The 23255-nt window shown below is 44.0% G+C and overlaps 1 protein-coding gene across 3 annotated transcripts in view; it reads left to right on the forward strand.

The window, feature by feature from the left end:
* Positions 1-23255, forward strand: part of TDRD5 (tudor domain containing 5) — a 43921-nt gene that overhangs the window by 12934 nt on the left and 7732 nt on the right. For 2 of the 3 annotated variants that reach the window (XM_045838817.1, XM_045838819.1), the window contains 10 exons: positions 1093-1176; positions 5154-5210; positions 9816-9969; positions 11024-11235; positions 12288-12508; positions 17866-18078; positions 18599-18665; positions 19610-19810; positions 20307-20465; positions 22068-22226. In XM_045838817.1, the coding sequence (XP_045694773.1) occupies positions 1093-1176; positions 5154-5210; positions 9816-9969; positions 11024-11235; positions 12288-12508; positions 17866-18078; positions 18599-18665; positions 19610-19810; positions 20307-20465; positions 22068-22226 (1527 nt within the window). The remainder of the gene's footprint in view (positions 1-1092; positions 1177-5153; positions 5211-9815; positions 9970-11023; positions 11236-12287; positions 12509-17865; positions 18079-18598; positions 18666-19609; positions 19811-20306; positions 20466-22067; positions 22227-23255) is intronic. The other variant, XM_045838818.1, reaches the window with a different exon arrangement.

Raw genomic sequence — 23255 nt, forward strand, 5'->3', positions numbered from 1 at the left:
TCTCAACTCTCAACCTGACAGCCCTTTCACGCTGATAACCTGTGTGATCAGTCACACATCTCTCGGTCAACAAACAAAGGAGAGTTGGTTTTCAAACAAATCGCCTCTCAAACAGTTTTCCAGAATGGGGTAAGTTTGAGGACCGAGGTTCCGCTGCATTTACTTGCACCTTTAAACAACTCCACCCTCTCTCAGCTACTTCAGGTCTCCCCTGTCCTGGCTGTTCCCTGGACCTTGGCTGTGTGCACATGCTCCATGCTGTTCTCCGGTCGTAATCTGTGCTTCCAGCTTGTATTTTCAGCTCATCCCATGCCCACCTTTTACCTTACTGGGGTCTCCGTTTGCCACTGGCTTCTCCCTTCCAAAATACTCAGACCCCTGCTACCGTAACTTGGGCCTCTCCCATCTTTACTCCCTACCTGTTGAATTCAGATAATTATCCGTAACTTCCTTATTTTTCCACTTCCTCAACTGGGTGAGCTCCCTCTCTTTTCCCTCTTTTCTTAGGAGTGGGCCTTGCGTCTGAACTCAGAATACTTCAGATAGTAACTGTCTCTACCTGCTGGCCCCACATTCGCAGAGCCTTCCTGCATCCTTGTGGTTCTTTCCTCCTTCATTTCCATTTCAGCAGAGGAGCTCTTCCTTTGGCCCCTTAGCACCAGTGGTTCCCGCAGTGCCCTGGCTCACACCAATCCGGCCCCCCAGGGGCCTCACACCATCCCGTCTCTTCCCTGCATTAGGTGTGCACTAAGTATGTGTGCAGTAAACCTCAAAAAGTTATAAAGAGAAGTAAATGAGTAACACAGTTTCTTTCTGGGTAGGAGTATGAGGTTGAGGAATTGAAGACTCAAGAATCTAATTGTTACAGAGAATATTAATTATCCTCGGAAATTTCAGTATTTAGTTTTATAAAGATTTTATCTGAATGTGTTTTATATGTATGAAATGTTACAGTGTCTTTTGAGAACAATTTTTTATCCATTTGATTTGAAATACATTTCCTTTGATAGATATTTCCTTTGCATAGAATTCAGATTTACCCTTGAGTTTTTTTTTTTTACTATAACTCAAACATTTTTTTCCTTTTCATAGTTGGAGAACACCTTCAAATCAGTTATTGCACAGATTGGACCTGGTGGCACTATCAATCCAGAACTAAAACATAAGATAAAATTTGTAAGTATTTTCTGTTTCTGGGAAATGGATAAGAATAATTGATTATACATGTAGATATCATTTGTGGTTGAGTTTAAGTTGCCTATGAGCATTTATTAGTTTTATATTTATGCCTGATCTTTTAAAATATATTGCAAATGGCATGACTGTTCCTTTAAGATCAGAAAAAAAACAGTATATAAATTACATACTCTTAAAGTTTTTTGAAAAAAATTTATAAAATGTAAGTTCCTTCATAAATGTGCTCACTTCCTTTTTTCCCCCTCTCACCCCAATAGATCATTGTCAAGATCTTTCTAGTACTGCTTTTATATATAGTATGTCAAATATTATTCTGAATTGTGTATGGTATCCCACAGTGTGGAGGTACAATATTTCACTTATGAGATTTGTTTTTGATTAACATTTGGGTTATTTCTAGCCTTGACTATTAAAAAATTCTGCAGTTAATATCCCTTAACATTTATCTAGAAGGGAAGTTTACAGAGGCATTGATTGAGATTTGATTAAATATTACTGCATTGCCCTCTAAAAGGTTTGAACAAATTTTCACTCTCATTGACAGTGAAATGTTACTATTTAGTTATGTTTTAATTTATACCTCTTGATTTTTATATTGAGCATCTTTTCATATGCAGAGTAGCCATTTATATTTCAGACATGAATTACTTTTGTCCTTGGCTTAATTTATTTTTTCTCATTAATTTGTACAGCGCTTTTGGCTATTATGTATAGGGCCAAAGGATGTGTACACTTAAAAAATTTTTAATATATTTTATTGATTATGCTATTACAGTTGTCCCATTATCCCCCTTCATTCCCCTCCACCCTGCACACCCTCTCCCACCCACATTCCCCCCTTTAGTTCATGTCCATGTGTCATAAGTTCTTTAGCTTCTACATTTCCCATACTATTCTTGCCCTCCTCCTGTCTATTTTCTACCTACTGTCTGTGCTACTTATTCTCCATAGCTTTTTCCCCCTCTCTCCTCCTCCCACTCCCCTGTTGCTAACCCTCCATGTGATCTCCATTTCTGTGGTTCTGTTCCTGTTCTAGTTGTTTGCTTAGTTTCTTTTTGTTTTGCTTTAGGTGTGGTTGTTAATAATTGTGAGTTTGCTGTCATTTTTCTATACATGTTTTTTATCTTCTTTTTCTTAGATAAGTCTCATTAACATTGCACAAAATAAGGGGTTGGTGATGATGAACTCCTTTAACTTGACCTTATCTGAGAAGTACTTGATCTGCCCTTCCATTCTAAATGAAAGCTTTGCTGGATAGAGCAGTCTGGGATGTAGGTCCTTGCCTTTCTGACTTGGAATACTTTCCAGCCCCTTGCCTGTAACATCTCTTTTGAGAAATCAGCTGACAATCTGATGGGAACTCCTTTTTACGTTACTGTCTCCTTATCTCTTGCTGCTTCTAGGATTCTCTCCTTCATTTTAATCTTGGCTAATGTAATTATGATGTGCCTTGGTGTGTTCCTCCTTGGATTCAACTTCTTTGGGACTCTGAGCTTCCTGGACTTCCTGGAAGTCTATTTCCTTTGCCAGATTGTGGAAGTTCTCCTTTATTATTTGTTCAAATAAGTTTTCAACTTGTTGCTCTTCTTCTTCTCCTTCTGGTACCCCTATGATTCAGATGTTGGAACGTTTAAAGATGTCCTGGAGGTTCCTAAGCCTCTCCTCATTTTTTTGAATTCTTATTTCTTCATTCTTTCCTGATTGGATGTTTCTTTCTTCCTTTTGGTCCACTCCATTGATTTGAGTCCCCATTTTCTTCCCATCACTATTGGTTCCCTGTGTACTTTCCTTCATTTCACTTAGCATAGCCTTCATTTTTTCATCTAATGTGCAACCAAATTCAACCAATTCTGTGAGCATCCTGATCACCGGTGCTTTGAACTGTGCATCTGATAGGTTGGCTGTCTCTTGGTCGCTTAAAAGTACTGATTGTGGAGCTTTCATTTGTTCTTCTGTTTGAGCCATCTTTATTTTTTCCTTTGATCCGGTCGCGCCCGTTCCGTATGAGGGGCGGAGCCTTAGATGTTCACCAGGGCGGGCCCCCCAGTCGCTGGGTTGTGATGCTATATGTGGGGGCGGGGTCTGAGAGGGAACAGTGGCGCTTGCTCCACTCTCCATTGGACCTCCGTCCCTTCCGCCACTGCCCCCAAGCAAACTCGACCCCTTTGGTGCCAATTCCCTTGTGGGTGGGCTTGTGCACACGGTGGGACTTTCCAAAGACCTCTCCTGTGAGGCTGGGACTCTCTCTCTGCGCCTCAACCCCCACAGGTGTTTTCAATCAGTGTCCCGAGGCTCTGTTTCCCAGCGCTGGGATCCTGGGCTGCACGCAGTGCCTTGCTTCGCAATCACTGCCTCGCTGGGTCTGCGGTTGCCACCCCTCAGCCGGGGTCTGCCAGCTGCCACTTGCGCACCCTGGATGCCTTATGCGCCCGGTCCCAACGCTCTCTGCTCTCTGTGCCTCGACCCGCACCCAGCTGCCCGACTCCACCCCTCCTACCTGTCTGGATGAACATATCTATTTTAACTCCTTGGTTGTCCGACTTCCACACAGTTCAATTTCCTGTCAGTTATGGTTGTTACTCTGTTTCTAAATTGTTGTCCCTATCTTGGTTGTTCGAGGAGGCACAGTGTGTCTCCCTATGCCTCCATCTTGGCCGGAAGTACACACTGAAAATTTTGGAGAGAGCTGTGAGTTGAAATTTGAGTAATCAGAGTGCCATTTTGACACTTACTGCCTTGTGTTACTCCAGCTGAGCCGCTGTGGTTTACGTGGGAGGAATGCGAAAACCTGTGTGCATTCAGGCCCGTGTTCGTGTTTGGGCATTTGTTCAATGTGACTTTTTGTGGTAACAGAATATTAGAGGGATATTAAGCATTCATTGATAAAGGATTGGTTAAATTATTTACCCAAACTAGGGAATATCGATGCATGTGGCTCATAAGAAAGTTTATGTATATTTCAGTTAATTTACATGGAGGAACTCCTTAACATATTGTTGAACTTTAAAAGCAGATTTTATACAATGACACGTTTAGTGTTATCCTTTCACATAAAACTATGAATAATGTGAGTATGTGTGTGCATAAATTGGTTTCTGAAAGGGTGTTTTCCAAAATGTGGCAACAACTCTATCTGGGGTATAGGATTTTGGAATATGTTTTACTTTATATTTTTCTGAAACTTGAATTAAAATTTTAAATACAATACATACTACCTTGAAAAAATGAGAAAAACACCAAGCTTTTTAAACTTTATTGGGGTAGACTGAATCCACTTCTGGGAATTTATCCTAAATGAGCAGCTGACAGGTGTCAGCTGTGCACGATGCAGGTGTGAGGATGATCACCGCAGTGTCTCTGGGTTTGAATGTGGTGAAAGCTCAGGCCGGTCAACGTGCTGCTCCATACTCATCGACACAACCGAGGTCTATGGTTTGATATTTAAAAACTGGTTGTAGAAATAAGGACCGTTTTTATATTAAATACAGGTACCTTTACATGCACTTGGACAACCATGGCTACTAGCTGGATATTTTCTCTTTGCTTAACTGGATTTTGCAGTTTTCTGTAATGTCCATTGGACTTTTCTACCACTTAAAATTGTTGAAATTATGCTATAGAATTTTTTTTAGGTTTTTCTCCTGTAGTGTGTGCTAAAGCTAAATGTGTTGGCTGAGCTAAAGAACTATAGGGATTCCTGGAGAGTTGCGTCATTCCAGTGTTGTGCAAGAATAATTTCTCAACTCTGGAAGTGTTGGAAGTCATAGAGGTCACTGCTTTTTTATTTTTTTTTTAAACTTGAAACTGATTTAAAAATATTGCCACTCTATTTCATTCACTCAGTAATGTATTTTTTATCTTTGTTACTATTTAAATTTATGCTGTCTTATTTTGACATTTTATCACATAGCATTCCAATGGTATCTATTTATATTGTTTCATTTTCTGTTTATTAGGTTGTGTCCAAGTTTCCAGAGGGATTGCTTATTTCTAAACTGCTTAGAGAGTTTGAGGTGAGTGTTTCCTTTTTCACCAACCTTGGTTTTTTATGGCTTATGTTTTTCTTGATAGATAGAAATGTTGTCGCTACTCCTGGACCCTCCAAGTCTGTGCTCTAGAACTGAAACATCTTATTTTGAATTTTGAAGTCCTTTGCTTTACTAAAAGAGTTCAGAATATTGTTCTTAATAAATACTTCATGATAAATAGGAAGGATATTTTTACCACTTATTATTCTGATATTGTTAGAGTAAGTTATTTTTAATGTCTGATAATACCAAGTGGCAGAGGGGAAGTGGAGAAACACGGTACCTCTCCCTGCTTACGGGACAAGACCCCTGTGGAGAGTGCTGTGGCGGGACAGCAGGGCTGAAGATATGCACCCCCTGGCCCAGCAGCTCCAAGTCCACACATGCGCTTCAGAGAAGCTCTTACGTACGTGCACATGGGGACATACGTAAGACGTGTGCACATTGCAGCATAGTGAGAAACTGGAAACAGATTACGTGGCCATCAGTAGGAGAGTGGATAAATGAATTGGGATTGACACTTAGGCAATGGAATGATACGTAGTAGATAAAATAAAGGATCTAGATTTGTTCCAGAACATGAAACATTTTGGGAACCATTGTGATTAGTGAAAAAAACATCAAATTGCTGAATGATAATTCAGATACTGCCATACAACCAATTTTTAAAAATGGTTAAGTCCTATACCTGCGTTAGCTGTGGGCCACACTGCGTTCTGAGTGGCTTTCGTATAGTGAGTATTCATTAGGTTTCAGGACACACTGAGGCACAGAGACCTTGCCTAAGGGTCGGATAGCTGGCGTGGGAGGAGTGGGGACTGGAGCCCCGGGCAGCCGGTCTTTTCAGAGTCCTGCCTTTAACCGCTGTGCCATAGAAGCCGTCGTGTATTTGCAGATATGAACACAGACATTGGGAGATACTGTAGCATAATGGTTAAGGTGCCTCGCTTCTGTACAACCATCTTACGGATGATATGTAAATCAGGATAATATTACCTAATTTTATAGAGTTTTGTGGAGTTTAGATGACTTAAACATAAAGCACTTAGAGCAGTGCCTGCCACATAGTAATTGTTCAATAAATGCTAAAAGAAGAAAACTTACAGAAAATACACGTCATCCCTCAGATAGTGATGAAGAAAATTTAAATTCACCTCTTTTAAAAGAAGTGTATCTTTTAGAGCCACAGTGTTTTTTAAGTAGGCACGTGGGAGAAGCTATAACAAAGGCTTTTGGTGTTTTTGTTTTTATTAATAAGTAAAGTTACTACTTATCTAATGAAATTACAGAATCATATTAAATAATTAAATCATTAAATTAATCTAACTAAATCTTATTAAATCACATAATTAAATCATATCACAAAATTTATGGGTAAAATCAACCTCCTGTGCCAGACTCACAGCTCAGAGTGAGCAGTTTTCTATCACAAATATTTCACCAAATGTAGCTTCCTATAATAAAAATTTAGGGTATTAAGGTTCCAAGTCAACAATCCTGGAGAAGTTAAAACAAACCTTTTAATGTTACAGGAAAGATCTTTGCCTCTCTTGGTAACCAGATGGGCAGATACTTAATTTCATGGTTATAAATGTCTACTAGGTTTAGATTTAATTTAACCTTTATTGTAACTTGTAGAAACACCTGCTAACCCTTTTTATTGAACAGGATATATAGCTACTTGTATGATTTGTCCTCTTGAAATATCTGGTCAACAGTCTGCCATTTTTCAAAATCCCTTATTAAATTGCTAACTGAAGGGAAGATAGTACATTAGCGGTATAGTTTTGGGGTCTTCCTGAAGCTCCCCATAAAGATGGGGAGAGGAACCGGGTAGCAAAACCAGAAATCCACAGACAGTGTTTACAGTGGAATTGGGACACGAGCCGCAGAAGAAACTGGCCAACGGGCACCTCCCGGGAGGCAGTCTCTTGGGTGACCGACAGGTCAGAGTGCGACAGAGCCTGTGTTTGCTGTGTACCTGTTTGAGACTTTTGAATATCACATTCAAAAATTAATAAATTATGTTTAAAATCCTTTCCAAAGTAGCCTTTGTTCAACTGAATTGATGTTCATAGTGCTTAAGGAGAAAGTAGAGAAACCACTGAAGTAACTAATGGGCATAAAAGGGAAAGAAACCGTCATGCACACGTCATGTACAAAGAAGCAGAGATACTGAGCCTAATTCACCAGCACCCTTCCCGTGTCCTCTGCCCAGTCTTTATCTCTCGGGATATTCCTGAATGGCTCTAGGTGTAGGATGTGAGTGACCCCTTTAAACCATGCCCCGACTGATGCTGGGCTCCCCTGGGAGAAGTCATCAGGAGTTGAGTGGGATCTCAGACCATCACACGAGCAGCGAGTACGCGTTGTATTAGAGTGCTTGCCTTCTGTGTTCTGTCCATAGTCCGCAAGGTAATAACGTGGGAGCGTGGATTTCCTACTAACACCTAGTCAGAGGAAGAGAGCAATAATTATGTAAACATGTATGTTTAGCTCATCTGCTTTAACCTCGGTCAGGGAGACGGAAGTTTCATTAAGAGTTTGAATTTTTAATGGGAGGGTTTATGAACAAGGTCCGAGTTAACAGTTCACCGTGCAGCTTAAACCCAGCCGGTGTATTGCCGTGAACGCCCCGCCCGCGGGCCTAGCCGTGACGCGCGCGCTCAGAGGCGTCACAAAGGTAGGTGGTCCAGCTTCAAGATTCCAAAAGGCAGCAACGTCTAGGAACGCGGTCGCCCTTGACTACGCGGACCCCGCTTCACTGCGATAATGGGTAGCTACCTGAGCAGCTACCTGGGCAGGTACCTGGGCAGGTGCGGAAGCACAGCCAATGCCACACTACAGCCCCCCACCCGAGCGCGCCGGACCCTCGAGTCCATGCCGTCCCTTCGCCAGCGGCGCCCGGACCAGATCCGAGACCCCTGCATCCACCCGAAGCGGCGGCGGCTCTGCTGCTGCTGCCGCGTCCCGGTCCAGCCGCAGCCCCAGCCCCAGGCCGCGCTGTCTAGCCGAGACTGCGCCGAAAGGCGGAGGGCGAGGATGTATGCGGTTTGGAGGCACTTTCCCGGCCACCCACCCGGCCTGACCCCCGTGGGGCTGGATATTTCCGGCACTCCGAAGAGTATGATGGGGCAGCTGCTCTGGTATCCTCGCCGCCCCCGACGCGTCCAGAGCCCGGTGACCATCAAAATTACTCCTCCTGGGAGCAAACCGAACTTCTACGTTTGTCCACCCCCGGAAGAGCCCCCGGACCCCTGTGCCAAGGAGACGGTGCTGAAGGCTCTCAGCCAGTGCAATAAGGGGAAAAGGAAGTTCGACGAGCCGCTCTGGTTTGAGGTCCCGGACCACAAGGGAAACCGGCCATCTGCCTTCAGGCCCGTAGCAAGGGACGGAGCGGCCCTTCCCCTTGTGCCCAGGCCCAGGCCTCTGCGCCCCGGGCCCTTGGTGTAGAGAGAGAGACACTGACCCCCCCACCCCCACCCCCACCCCCACCCCCACCCCAGCCCTCCTTGTCTGCCGCCCACCGCCTGCAAGGACACCACCAGCCCAGGCCACCCAGTCACAGCCTCGGTCCGAGTGCTGGCAGCCTCTGGTCGCCCTTGTGTCCTGTTAGTCAAGGCCTTGCGACCACCACCGCCTGCTGAGACGCGAACCCACAGTTCTTTTACCACGGTGAGCCCGGCCTTCCCCTTGAAGGAGTCATAGACGCCATGTTGCCTCCCACCACCCCGTCTGACAGGTCTGCCAGGCCCACCAGGCCCCAGACCCCGCCCCCCTTAACTGTCAGCACCCACATGCAGAATCACTGCTGTCTCCAACCTTGGCCTTCCTCCCTCGGCCTTCCTCCCGCCCACCCACCCCTCCTGGCTTTTCCCAGGAAGGCATCTTTCTTCCCTGTGTGCCCAGTTCGTACAGTGAAAATGTTGTGCTTGTTCTAAAAAACCATTGCAGGCAGCATTATTATCATGAAGGAAAGAACATGTATAGCATCTGTCCTGTCTATATTCTTTTCTGCTTATAATATACTTAATATAATTTTTCTCCCTTTCCACGGCAAGAAAATCAAACAGTGTAATGTAGGAAATGCACTGACACCTGGTTGTTTATCCCAGCTTCCAGGGTGAAACAGACACGGTTTTAGGGAAATATTTTTAAAATACTTTATTGCGTGTTGAAAGTGGTGTGGTAGTGAATACTCTTTTTCTGCAAATAAGCTGTCAACAGCTTTATTATGATTTTTATATCTTGTGCATTCCCCTCATTAGAAAAAAGATGTCTGCTTTATAGTCAGCCATTGTTAAAAATGAGAGGTAAAAGGGTCTCCTGATTTTCACTTCAGTTTACCACATGCCCTGAAGGGATTTGACGTTGGCTTACAAGTTCTAAAGTAAGGGACGATCGGTCTCTCGGTTTGTACTACACACGCACGGAAGCAAGCCTTTACTGCAGCACCTGAGTTACTGGTCCTACAGGTCTAGCTGGGCCAAGTCCAGATTAAAGCACTGTCCAAGCGTGTCTGTACAGATTATATTTCTGTTATCCAACATTGCTGTTCCATGTTGTTCCTTTTTCCTTTTTTTGTGACAGGTAGTTTTTAAAGAGCAACTTTCACCAAAAAAACTGGGCTTCCTAAATGTGATAGAGCTCGTTGGGGCTCTTAGTGACATTCTCTACGTGGAGTTCAGGGAAGCAGAGCAGGACTTACTGCTGTTCGATGCCGATCTGAGGCCTCTGCCACGGGGTGAGTTGAATTACGACGTGCAGCAAACCTGGTTTTTAGTTTTCCCTGTAAGGACAGGGAAGAAGAAAGCACTGGTTATGTGGGATTACTGGTTATGTTATAACCGACCAGGTCACACATTAGCCTGGAAAATGTTAAAATTTTTATATAGCCTTCCAGACTTTTTTCATTGTATGTGTAAGCATAGCTAGGTTTTTAAAAGTAGTATTTGCTTGTTTAAACAATTCTAGCAATGCAGAGGTGGCAACTAAAGATAGTAGTTTTAGTGGGTCTCTTCATGGACCTTTTCTGTGTATTATAGTTTTATAACATATGCAAACTTTCCTTACACAAAACTGTATTATACAAATATTGTATACATCCTTGCTTTCTATACTTCATACATGTGCATGTTTTTCCATATCAGCACATACAGGTCAACTTCATTCTTTTTAACTACATATAATTCTTCTACGTGACTACATAATAATTCACTGAACTTCCCATTGATGGACATGTGGACCGTACCCATTTTTCTTCATTACAAAAAAAATACAGTGATATTGTATCTGCCTCTTCGTGCACTTACTAGTTTACTTTTCAGGAGCCATTGGTTTTGGATGTATCTGGGTTGGTTTTAATGTGCCAAATTCTTGTACTCATATATGTATAAATTTAAACAAAATATGAGATTGATTTGGGAATTCCCTAAAAAATGAAGGCATCGTATTATGGACTGCTAAGTAGTCGCATATGCGCTACATTACACAACCGTGAATGGTCACTGCTAAATCTGGAGAATAAATAAATTGCTGTCAGAAGGTTGAAAAATAAACAACCGATCACCAAAGTTGAAGAAGCCTTCCTAGACTCTCCCTGTCCCCCCAGGGTAATTAATTTAAGATCTGTTCCCACCTGGAACTTCCCTTGTGCGTCTCCATACTGAAAGGCCCTGCAGAGACGGGTTTGTGTCTCTCATTTATCGCTGACTACTCAGTGCCTGGCACGGAGGCTGTGCTTATAAAGATACTTGAACCGATACATTGTACTTAGGCTGCTCTCTTGGTCATTTCAGATGGAGCGGTTTCTTCAGTGAGAAATACATGTTTAGTTCAGTCAGATAAGAAAATAGAAGCCAAAGCCTGTGTCTCTAGTCCCCCTAGAAATGCATCATCGTCTGCTGCTGCTCAGAGGGAGAACACGTGGGCCTGGTCCTTTAAACATCACAAAGAGCCGGAACAGAAGAGTTACAAGAAGCCTAACCTGGTGGTGAAGCCTTTACAGCTGGTGAGTAAGGTTGACGGGCGTGTGCGCTGGAGACCCAGCGCTATGGGGAGCAACCGAACGCATGGCTCCTGAAACCAAAATTCTGTCTCAGAAGAGTCTTGTTCCCGGGTGTTTGATTTCTTGGAAGAGACCAGAGCTTTGGTCTGAAGTCGCTGTATGTAGCATTTGTTCTGGCTTTCAATCTTTTTTCCCTCGAGTCTTGTTTTAAAGTTCCCACGTGGTTTTGAGAATAGACTTCTCCCAAGGTGACATCGCTGACTCTCTGTGCACGTTTTTTCAAAATGCAGGCTTGAAAACGCCGCACTGCTCAGAGGGAGGGATGGGGGGGCAGCGTTGTGTCAGCTGCGGGCCCAGCTGCGGCTGCAGGTTGCCCCGCCCTCTCCTCCAGCGTGGGAGCTTTGATTTTCCTCCAGTGTGACATCTCTGCACAAAGTCTCCCTCTCTGTATGTTCTCTGTTACTCACCTGGTTGTTCCTGAGGAATGAGTTGCTCACCCTCCTTCCCTCCTGCCCTCTGTACCTGCTTCTTTCGTGGAAGGAAAACATTTTGTTAGGAGAGGGCCTGCTGTGTTTTCTGGACAATTGGAAGGCCTAAAGGAAAATAATTTAGAGTGAGTGTTGAGAAACCCTATTTTTGATCATAAGACTAGTCTGAAATTTAATCCATTCTTTCCAGTTACCTTTTTCGGTAAGGTTGGGTATATTGAGAATCTGCCTTAGTTCAACCTGTTTGAAGGACTGTGTGATTAGTTTTGTGTGTGGCAGTTGTGCGACACATTTTTAACTCTTCACCTGTCTCAAGGTAGTAGTTTTCATATTTTGACCTAGTTAAGGATCACCTCGGGAATTTTCAAGTGCATTCTTATGGGCCCCGTTCCCAGGAGTTCTGAATTAGTAAGTGTGGGCTGAAGCCCAAGACTCCCCACATTTATAATTTCCTAGGTGATTCTGATACAGGGGACTCGTGAAATATACTCTGAGAAATGTCATAGAGTTTGAGACATCCACCCAAAGATTTATGGGGGCTTCTTGGATTGCTTTTTTAACTTACAGCAACTAGAAATGGACAAATCACAGCTCAACATGGCAGCGGCCAGTCACGACATCCCACCAGATTCTGTGCGGGACAGGAAGTTGTGCAGACTGCCACCGTTAGATACCAGCACCCTGGTGGGAGTCTTCGTGGAGTACGTCATCTCTCCCAGTCAGTTCTACATCCGCATCTACAGCAGGGACTCGTCGGAGTTACTTGAGGACATGATGATTGAAATGCGGTAGGAGTCTGCTGTTGTCGATGTATTTTTCACGCACTTCATTCTAAATCAGTAGTTCTCAAACATTTGGGCCTCTGGACTCTTAAAAATTAAGGGCCCTAGAGAGCTTTCATTTATTCATATTTATCATATAGAAATAAAACTGCAAAAATTTAAAAATATCTTCTGTTTAGCCCTGGCTGGTGTGGCTCAGTGGGTTGAGTGCTGGCCTGTGAACCAAAGGGTCACTGGTTCAATTCCCAGTCAGGGACATGCCCGGGTTGTGGGCCTGGTCCCCATTTGGGGATGTGTGAGAGGCAACCACACACTGTTTCTCTCCCTCTGTCTCCCTCCCATCCCCTCTCTCTAAAAATAAAATAAATAAAATCTTAAAAACAAATATCTTTTGCTTAAAAATAATGGTAAGTACATTTGAATATGAATAACATTTTTATGAAAATAACTTTTTTATAAATTAGAAGAGTGGCATTGGTTTACTTTTTGCAGATCTCTTTCTGATATCTGAATTAATAGAAGAAAGTTGGATTTCTTAATGTCTGCTTCTGTCTTTAGTATCTTGAGAATGTTGTTTTGTTTGAAGTATATGAATACACCGACCTCACCCAGACACATAGTTGGGAAAAGGAGTATTTTAATAACCTTTTCAAAACACTATGAATATTCTTTGATAATATACCAAAACTGGACAGGTAGGAGTTTCTCGAAGATTGGCTGCAGTATGGAACTTGAACTTTTCATACTCGGCTGTGGTCTGCCCTTGCATTTTGAATGGGTCCAGGACTGGCTGTGTGGTTACAGGCTCCAGTGCAAAATCACGCAAGGCTCCGTGTTTAAAAGTTACTAAGAAGTTCAAGACAGCAATAGCCGAGTACTGCAGCAGTCACAGGGCCCTTGTCAGTGTGGACTCAGTGAAACCGATCCTGAGTGGACCTTTGACCCCCATCTCTGATTCAAAACATCATGCCTTGGTCATTTGGGAAGTAACGGTTCGCTGAGTTATGTCCATCTTCCAAATGTTGACACGCTTTATCACATAATATTTTTAAAAATCACCTTCGTTAATATGTCATTGATCTCATCAGAAAAGTATTAGAAGCTGTTAAGCTGATGGTGGTGAATGCAACATTTCCAAAATTCTAATTTTCATTCATTCGAAAGCTTTGTATTTGACCACTGACAAAGATACCGTGGACGTTTTCCTTGAAGTGACAGGCTCACTTCATTTTTGAGAAAAATGTGTGAAATCCCCAGGTCCGAATAAGCATAGTTGGTTAGCGGTCCTTTCAAGTAAAAATGGTGTTCCATGAAAACAATGTCTAGTTTATCTTCCGAGTAAAGATAATGCTCCATTTTTGTCACGGAGAATATTGACAAGACAGCCACTCAATGGTTGAGATTTAGTAACTTTGACAATTTTTGTTGCTTTATCAAGGGCATTTTTAAGTGAAATGAGCCTCTTTTTTCTTTTTTTATTTAATGTGACGAATAAATGACCAGTAGGAAAGTGACAGATAAATGACCACCAGTAAAGTTTGGTGCCACTGCCTTGGCTCAGCTAAGCCACCTGGCGCGTACCCACCGCACCATTGATGCAAACCTTAGCTCAGAGCTTCTTAAAAAGGTATTATGGGGGCTTCAGGGGTTTGCGAACTACACTTGGAGAACCACTGCTCTAAATTATCCCTTTTCTCTACTGAAAAAATGGTGTCCTTTGTTAATAAACACCAGGTAAAATGTGTGCATTTTCAATAACTTTATATTTATTCATGAACAACATGTCTGATTTTTACACTGGTGTCCCATGTGGGAATATTTTTATTATTTATTTTGTGTCTTTCTAAAAGCCTTTCGTGGGTTTTTTTTTTTTTCTGTTTAAAACTTTACCACATTCTGTACTCAGCTCCCACCCGAGAACACCTGGCATGACGTTAGTCACATAATAATCATTCAGAAGAGTCTCAGATGTAAAAACATCTTGCATGTCCCACCCACCTCAGTATGCCTCTAAGGCTTGGTGTATGTCTCAAAGCTCACTTGCTGGCTCAGTGACCTCGACGTGACTTGACTTCTCTGGGCCTGGTCTTCTAATTTCCAAAACGGGGATGATGGAAATGTGCCTTTTTCATAGCGTTGTGAACGTGTAAGTGCTTAGGACAGAGTCTTGCGGAAATGCTGACCACTGTTACTATGAGCACTAGACTGCTGCTGCTTACTGTTGGGATGCGGAGGCGCTGGCAGTGTCGGGAGGAGGCGGGCACGCTCTTTGCCTCTGTGAACACTCTGATTGGCTGGGGAGATAGATGGGCGAGTGGTAATGCAGTCGTTTTGCACGGCAAGGCGGAGCAGAGCTTCACAAAGGAGATTCTTGAGCTGGGCCTCAAAAACAAGTGGCAGTTTGCCAGCCGAGGAGGTCTGAGTGGGTGTGCGCAGGTCTAATCAGGGGGATGGAGGCCAATGGTAACAAAGGCGTGAGCCGCACGCTCGGGGAACAGGAGGTAGGGAAGCAAGGTCATGGCTGGGTGAGGTTGTGGGGAAAGTCATGATGTGAAGCAGGGAGGGAGGGGAGAGCTAGAGTGTGAGCACTACAGGAGGGAATTTCAACTCACTCTGTAGACCAGCAGTCCCCAACCTTCATGGCATCAGGGGCCAGCCCTGTGGAAGACAGTTTTTCCACGGACCAGGGTAGGGAAATGGTTTCAGGATGATTCAGGCGCATTACGTTCAAGCTCACCTCCTGCTGTGAGGCCTGGTTCCTCGCAGGCTCAGACCGCTACCAGTCCATGGCCTGGAGGTTGGGGACCCCTGCTGTAGGCAGTTTTAAGAAAGAAAGAACATCCACAGGTTTGTATTTCAGAAGGAGAACTCTAGCGGCGATGTGGAGGATGGATGGAGTGAAGGGGAGGAGGGTCATTAATAGGCAGTGTTGGTGAGAGAGAGAGGAAAGGAAGAGAGAAATTAGGAAAGTATCCTTGTCAAGTACGAATGGCGTTGTGGTGGATAAGAGAGAAAAGGGGCATCTGAAAGCTGTGCTGATTTTGGAGATTAGGTAGGCTTGAGCTGAGGTTGGGGCTGAGCTGATTTACATGTAGCGCATCTAGGTGACCGTGACATAGCGAACTGGCGATGCTGAGTGGATAATATTAGGATTAGGTGCAGCCACTGTTACAGACACAAAACATAGCCATAGGAGCATGCAGATAAATGCTTATTCCTTCTTCCCACAGTAGTTCATGTGTAAGCAATGTAGTCTGATAGCGTAGCTCCAGCTGTTTGCTGTCTCACTGCCCCGGACAATGTATTGGCCCATCCATACGGTCCAGGGTGTAGCTCACCAGCAGGTCCACTTGGACTTCTTCATTCCAGCCAGTGGGAAAGGGGAAAAGGGGGAGGGGCAGGGCTTGGAGGCATCCCCCTTTTCTTTGAAAGACACAAAGTATATTTCCACACTTCACTTTTTTAAACAGGTGAATAAATAAAGATAATTTATTTATTTTTAGAGAGCGGGCAAAGGGTGGAGAAAGTGAGGGAGAGAAGCACAGATGTGTGAGAGAAACATCAATGTGTGGTTGCCTCTCATTCGCCCCCAACGGGGAACCTGGCCCGCATCCCAGGTGTGTGCCCTGACCGGGGATCGAACCAGCGACCCACAGTTCTCAGGTTGGGGCTCAATCCACTGAGCCACACCAGCCAGGGCTCTGCGCTTCACTGTTTAAAACATCGTGGAGAAATACACATTAATTCACCATCTTAATCATGCACACTTTACTTTTTCTTGCATCCTATTGGCCAGAATGTAGTATTTACCCAGCCACATCTATCAGATATAAGGGAGCTGGGGAATCTGAATGGCCACACTCTCAGTTAAAAATAGGGATTCTGTTACTACAGACGAAAGAGAGAAGAATGAAAATCGAGGGACAACTAGCATCTTTTCCATACAGTTGGAATTAAAGCCTTAAAGCACAGGAGGGATGCAGGGTCTAAATTAGAGATGATCCCACTTACATGTGGAATCTAAAGAAGTGAATACACAAACACACAAAATGGAAACGGACTCACAGATAACGGAGAACAGACTGACAGCTGCCAGAGGGGAGGAGGTTTGGTGGGCTTGGTGAAGAAGGTGAGGGGACTAAGAAGTAGGTACCAAATACTCATGGGGTTGTAAAGTACAGCGTGGGGAATGAAATCAACAATAGTAACTGTGTATGGTGCTACGTGTGCACTTAAAATATTGGGGGGGTCACTTTGTAACGTATATCACTGTTTAACCTCCAAGCTGTTCACCTGAAACTAAGAGTAAATAATATTAATTGTAAAAAAAAAAAAAAATCCTCCCACCCCCGCAAAAAAAAGAAGAAAGGGGAGAAATTTCAGACTGTCAGTGAGATTTGGGAAAATATGATGGGGCAGCTGATAGCAATTGGGAGAACTGTGTGAGGTCCCAAGGTGCCTGCTTTGAAAGGGACTGAGGTGTCACTGTCCTATATACAATGTTTCTTGTATCCTGTTCAATTAATGTTTGTTTTTCTTAACAAAAAAAGAGAATCATCAGTTTGACAGTAGCAATATAAGATAGAAAAATGGATGAGGGTGTACAGCAAGGGTAATAAGAAGCAGTTAACATTTGAGCGTTTACTATATTGGACTGTGTGCTAAACATGCACATACTGTAACTAAGGACTGGTTACCACAGCCTCCACCTTCAGCAAGGAAGCCGAAGCACAGAAGGACCAAGTCACAGCCAGTAAACGACGGAGTCGGGACGTGAGGCCAGGTTCCTGGTTTTACAGCCTGAGCTCCTCGCTTGTTGTGCCTCCTGAAGACGAGACCCCAGAGAACCAGACTTTTGAGGTGGTTACAGAGCCAGTAGAGGCATAGTTATGGGCAGGCAGTAATAGGAGAAAAGAGTGTCTTGGGATCCGAGGAGGACGGAATGGGAAAGAGGACAGGGCCTCCCCGGGGTCATCCTGCAGAGGGGGCGAGTGTACTGACAGCCGAGGAGACGGGCTGTTGGATTCGGGAATCAACAAACCATTGGCGTCTTTAAGTAAAACGTCCACTTCAGGAAGTTCTGGGGAATGAAGCCGGACTGCAGAGAATTTGAGATAAAATGAGTATGTAAGTGTCTATTTTAAAACAATTGTTGATGAAGAGAAGGGACTTGGATAAGAAAAGGGAAAATAAAATTAATTGGTACTAATAAGCATTAACAAATCAGAAAAAGTGAGGATTTTATTTTATTTATTTATTTATTTTTTTGCTTTTTGCCCAGACTTTCTTGCTTTTGATACATCAATAAAAACGATCTTTAATTTTTCCTCCCCTATGGCTTTCCATATTATGGAATCCCACAGGCGCTGCTACTCTAACCAGCTGGTGTCCGACCGCTACGTCATGCCAGAGCACTTCATCCGCCCCGGGCACCTCTGTTGTGTGAGGATCTCTGAGGACAAGTGGTGGTATCGGGTCGTTATCCATCGCGTCCTCGGGAAGCAGGAAGTGGAAGTGTTCTACCCCGACTTCGGCAACATTGGAACTGTCCAGAAGTCCTCCCTGAGGTTCCTCAAGTGAGTTCACAGAGTTAAGAAGGACAGCTTATGTCTTGAAGGATAATGCCGAAGCTCCGTGGGGTTAGGATCTCGTCCTCTCCTCTTGCCTGCCTCCCTCTGTCCTGCCCCCCTCACCACCCCTTGTTGTTCTCGGTGCAGACTCGGCGGACGGTCCTTGAGTTTCGCACGTGGGTTGTAATCGCTTCTGTCTCCTTTCACGTGACTGTGAGTCTGAAACGGACTGTGAGACTAAACTTCAGCCTCCCATTAAGAAAAGGTTTCTTTGGGTTATGCTACGAGTTGCATTGATATAGCATGAAGCTTACAGTCTTCCTGCCTATATTTTAACAGCATGGTTTTCAAAAACTACTCATTTTCTCTTTAGATGGCTTAAAGTGTTGAGACATTAATTTAAAATACATGACCAAAATATTCTGAAATGGTGTGAGTAGCTAAAATCAAGAAATGAGTTAGAAACTCCATAACATGCAGTTTAAAAATATGGCTGAATGTTCATGTATTCAATGATCTGTTGCAGGTGCTGCTACACAAAGCTTCCAGCTCAGGCTATCCCTTGCTCTTTGGCTTGGGTGAGACCAACAGAGGTGTGTGTGCTTCTTTTCCCTTAACCAGAAAACGCTCGATGCCCGGAACAGTTCAGGGTCCTCAGGGTACGAAAGTAGAACATGGGGTGGACCCTCCCAGAAATCACGGTAGACAACAGGGAGGGCAGACACGCAGACACTCGGACAGACGTGGTTGTGCCGTGGCGTACTTGTCTGGGTTGTGACACTGTGTGTGGTGGAGGTGAGCAAGAAAGAGCACTCCTCTCCGTTCGAGGTAATCACGGAAGGCCCCGTAGTGGAGGTGGTGTGTGAACGGAGCTTTGAGGGAAAATGATCACAACAACAGGGCACAAACGAGAAGACACTCTGGGCAAAAGGAGAGCAGCATGAGACACCTCCAGCCTGAGGAGCCTGAAGCGGCTCCGTTTGGCTCCGTGACATAAGATGAGCTGGAGCAGGACGGATGTCACCAGAGGGATAGACGGGAACCTGAGGGGGGATCCATGTTCGTGCTCAGGATGAAGGAAAATTTATTGAAAATGTGGTTGTAGAAAAAATTTATATTTTTACGTGGTGAAAAACTTGCATTTTCGGATAGGATTCAGTAGGATTACTAGACTAGTTCTCTTTCAGGAATAACTAAGAATTCTTGATAAAATATTTTTAAAGTGTGTCCAAAGGTATCAAAAAAACAATGAAGAGAGGAACAAATTACCAAGCCAGAATTAAAGGGAAAGGGGGAACTGTTTCTGCTCTGCAGGTGTCTGCTTGTCAGGGCAGATTTGAGCCTTGGCTCTGATGCCCTCCCAGATCAAAAAGAACAGAGATCATGAGTGTCCCCCAGTGTGGTGGTCTAGTATTTTTATGGTTTTGTTTTCCCACCACTATTTCCTCTAGTTCATCAGGAATTCATTTTTGCACATAGTTACTGTAGTTCATGTTTCAGTTCATCACGTGGCTCTCCTGTCTTGGTTATACTTCAGGGATATTGGACGTCCACCGCTGTTCTGCAGTTCCAGAAGTTGTGTGGTTTGAAGCCGTTGGTGGGGGTCGTGGACGAATACATCGATGGGATCCTGAACATCTTCCTGTGCGACACGTCCTCAAACGAAGACGTCTATTTCCACCATGTCCTGAGAGCAGAGGGCCATGCTATTGTGTGCCGAGAAAACGTCCCTTCTAAGGTGGGGCAGTCTGGGGGTCTTCTGCAATATGTTTTATTTAATCTCAGCTCTTCAGGAAGAGAACTGAACGCAGAATGTTATCCGATTCATTCTTTGATCCTAGAGGTACCTGCGAGAGTCCTGCCATCTTAACACTGAGCACTCCCCTCATTTTTAGTGACCTTAAAAAACTGTTTGGCTTACTGTCCTTTAGACCGTGAATACTTCTATTTTAAAGAATTGGTTGAGAATTCACCCCAAAGTATCGAATTCTCTCGGGTATTCTTAGAAAAGAAGACGACTCTCTTATTTTGCAATTATTGATAGCAGTGGCTGCATCACTGTTAATATTGATGCTGATAATTTTTGTGACTAGAAAGAACTTTTCAGTATCAAAATTTTTTTACTGTTAAATTTTAGAAGATAATACATTTCTTCAACATTTAAAAATTATGAAGTGCTAACTTTTTCACCTTTCTCTGAGAAATTAAACCCTCCCTTCTTTATTTTCTCCTAGGGTTTCAGCGAACTCAACCCTTTGGCTTTGTACACGAAGTCCAGCGGGGGGCCGGAGGATGCAGTCTTGACAGAACGGGTCTGCCCTTCCCAGCACCACTACTTTAAGGAAGTCCAGGAGATAAGTCCGCAGTCAAAAGAGAGCGATTTATACACTCTGGTAATAGGTTTTTGCAAATATGATTAGAATTCTTTTTATGGTTAACATTTAATTAGGGGTTACTATATGCCAAACACTGTAAATAGAACTTAAAGTATGATATATTATTTAATCTTCATAAAATCCCTGTGACATAGTTACCATAATTATCTTCATCTTATAGATGAGGAAACTGAGGCTTTCCCAACCTAGGAAGTGATTTTTGTAGTTACCGAGCTCTCCCGTTAACTGCTGGTTGGAACCTCCCTAGTCACGCTCCCTGCTGTACGAATTCCCATGCACCCAAGTCCATGGCCGCCTCTGTGCCGTTGTGACTTCCCCTGCGCCAGCCTAAATGCTCCCACTTGCAGCAATAAACACATCACCATCATCATTATTATTATCCCAGCAGCAATAATAAAAATAGATTCATGCTGTGTGGCAGGCACTGTCATAAGCACTCACATGTCCTACTTCATTTATCTGCACAGTCACTTTACCAGGTCGGTGCTTTCCTACCCCCACCTTAGGTGGAGCACATAGTAAGAAGTGGGTGATGTTGCTAACCAGTGACCGGATAATCATGTCCTTTGAATCTTATATTCCTTCGCGACAGCGAGTACTGGGCCGAGAACATAGGGCGTGTTCAGTAGGAGAGCCAAAAAAGTGGTTTCTTTGGACACGATAAGGATACAAAATATTATTTTGTTTAAGTGTGTTTTATGTGTGTGACTTTAAAAATTATTGATACGATTGCACTGTGTTAGTAGACGCTTACTAGTTATTAGAGAAGGAGAAGGAAGGCCATACTGACTGCTGGGAGACCACTGCAGCACGTTCAAAGCGGTGTAAGGGTTTTCGATGTCCCGTTTAGGTTACAATGGATTGGGCCTTGTTTGGCTTTCTGAAGCCTGATTTCCTCTTAGTCATTATCACTTGATTAGAACAGTTATATTTCCTGATTCGTAAACAGTGAATTGAATTCAACCTTTAAAATTTTTAGAATATCCTGTTGTCACTCTGTTGATGTCTTCAAACAACCATGGTTCAATCCTAGAAATGAAATAAGGCCATCTTTTTGCCAAAGAGACACATCTTAACACTCCCCTATTTTATGCAGCCTGCATTTTAACAACACACGAAGACTCGCATACGCTATACGCACACCCCGGCCTCTGCCCACCTCATTCCCTGGGCTTCCTGCTCTTCTTTTAAGCATCCCAGCCGTTGGCGTTAAATCCTCCATTGCGTCTTCTCAGAACGCCCCTCTCCCCTGGCGCTAGTTTGGTGCTGCTCTGTGAGGGCCCTGCACTGACGGTTGTGCTATGGTTACCTGGAGGTGTGTCTTCCTGCTACTCGTGTGAGTTCTGGAGCTGGGACCCGTTGCACTCGTATTTAAACTCCCAGCGCCACCCTGCACACCTTGCACAATATGTGCTCAGTAGATGCTTGTTGGTCTGAACTAGCCTAGCAGGAGAAGAAGACTGAGGGTCATGGATAAAGTTAGGAAATAAGGTAGCAATTGTCAAAAATCCACCCCCCCCCCCCAAATATTGGCTTATAGAGTTTGGCAACATCATTAGTATAAAAATACAATAACTTATTTTTCGTATCTACTGGCAGGATATTAATGATGAAAAGGCTGTCATTGACCTTAAGTATGAGTCAGAGAAGCCATTAAAGGACTCGGAATTCAGCTCTTTGAAAGCCCAAGATAAGAGCTGGAAGGAAGGTGCCAAGCGCTCCGTCCCAGAGCTAAAGGGTCTGAAGGGAGAGACTGAGGTGAGAGGAGGAAAGACGGTTCTTTAAAAATGTAATCAACACGGTCCAAATACTCTGTACGTGAAGGGGGCAGGGGTGGACGAGCCCGGTAACCGCTGCTGCCTTCAGTGCGGTCGGAGCACCGCCCGCAGGCGAGGCAGCGAGCAGGGGCAGCAGAGCCTCCGTCACAAAACACCGAGGGCGCCCTCTGGCCTTGGAGCGTTGGTCGCTGTCCCATCGCTCTGGGCCGTCTTCGAGAATCATGCAGTGATCAGAAGCTAGTTTTGAGAGACAGTGTGAGGAAAGTCCATCGGGAAAAATATTGACCACTTTTCTAGAGGACACGTTTTTATTTTAATTAAATGCTTATGTGCACGTAGCCTAGGACCCCCCATAACTCCTTCCCCTGCGTTTCCTGTCTCACAGAGCAGTCGTTTCCGTCTCTCTTAGCTACTACTGCTTTTGGAATTGACTTCTGTTTCTTTCATTAAAATAACAGCTTATGTTGCGACTTCTTCATTTTTCAGTTTTAAGTATGTATGTATGGACTCCCCCCCACCACACACAAACATCCTTTTTGTCACCCCCCCGACCCTGTCACCAGTTTGGTTTTTGGACTTCCCATTAGCTCACTGTTCAGTGTCGGTGTTATCGGGACTCTGAGTGCCCTTCACAGCGAAGCAGTATGTTACCGCGGCTTTTCCTTCCCTGCCTAACTTTTATTTCTTTAGTGTTAATGTTTCTTTTTAACTCAGCATACAGTATAGGTGACTTCCTTCTGGTGTACTGTCCTGTCAGCGGTAGCACATGGATCGTTTTGTGCTCCCCCTCGATTTTACCTCAAGAAGACCCCCTGGTCTTTCAAGAGAAGGAGGATGTACAGTTTCCTGGGTCCTTGCGATGGGGCAGCAGGGTGGGGAATCTGGTGATCTAGCTGCTGCTGCTGTTTTTTGTTTTTGTTTTGGGGGGTTTTTTTTGCATTTTTAATTTTTATTTTTCTTTTTACAAAGATTTTATTTATTCTATACAGAGGGGAAGCCAGGGAGAAAG

Source organism: Phyllostomus hastatus, unplaced genomic scaffold (genome assembly GCF_019186645.2).
Source record: "Phyllostomus hastatus isolate PE091 unplaced genomic scaffold, TTU_PhHast_1.1 phas_contig_283, whole genome shotgun sequence".
Taxonomy (NCBI): domain Eukaryota; kingdom Metazoa; phylum Chordata; class Mammalia; order Chiroptera; family Phyllostomidae; genus Phyllostomus; species Phyllostomus hastatus.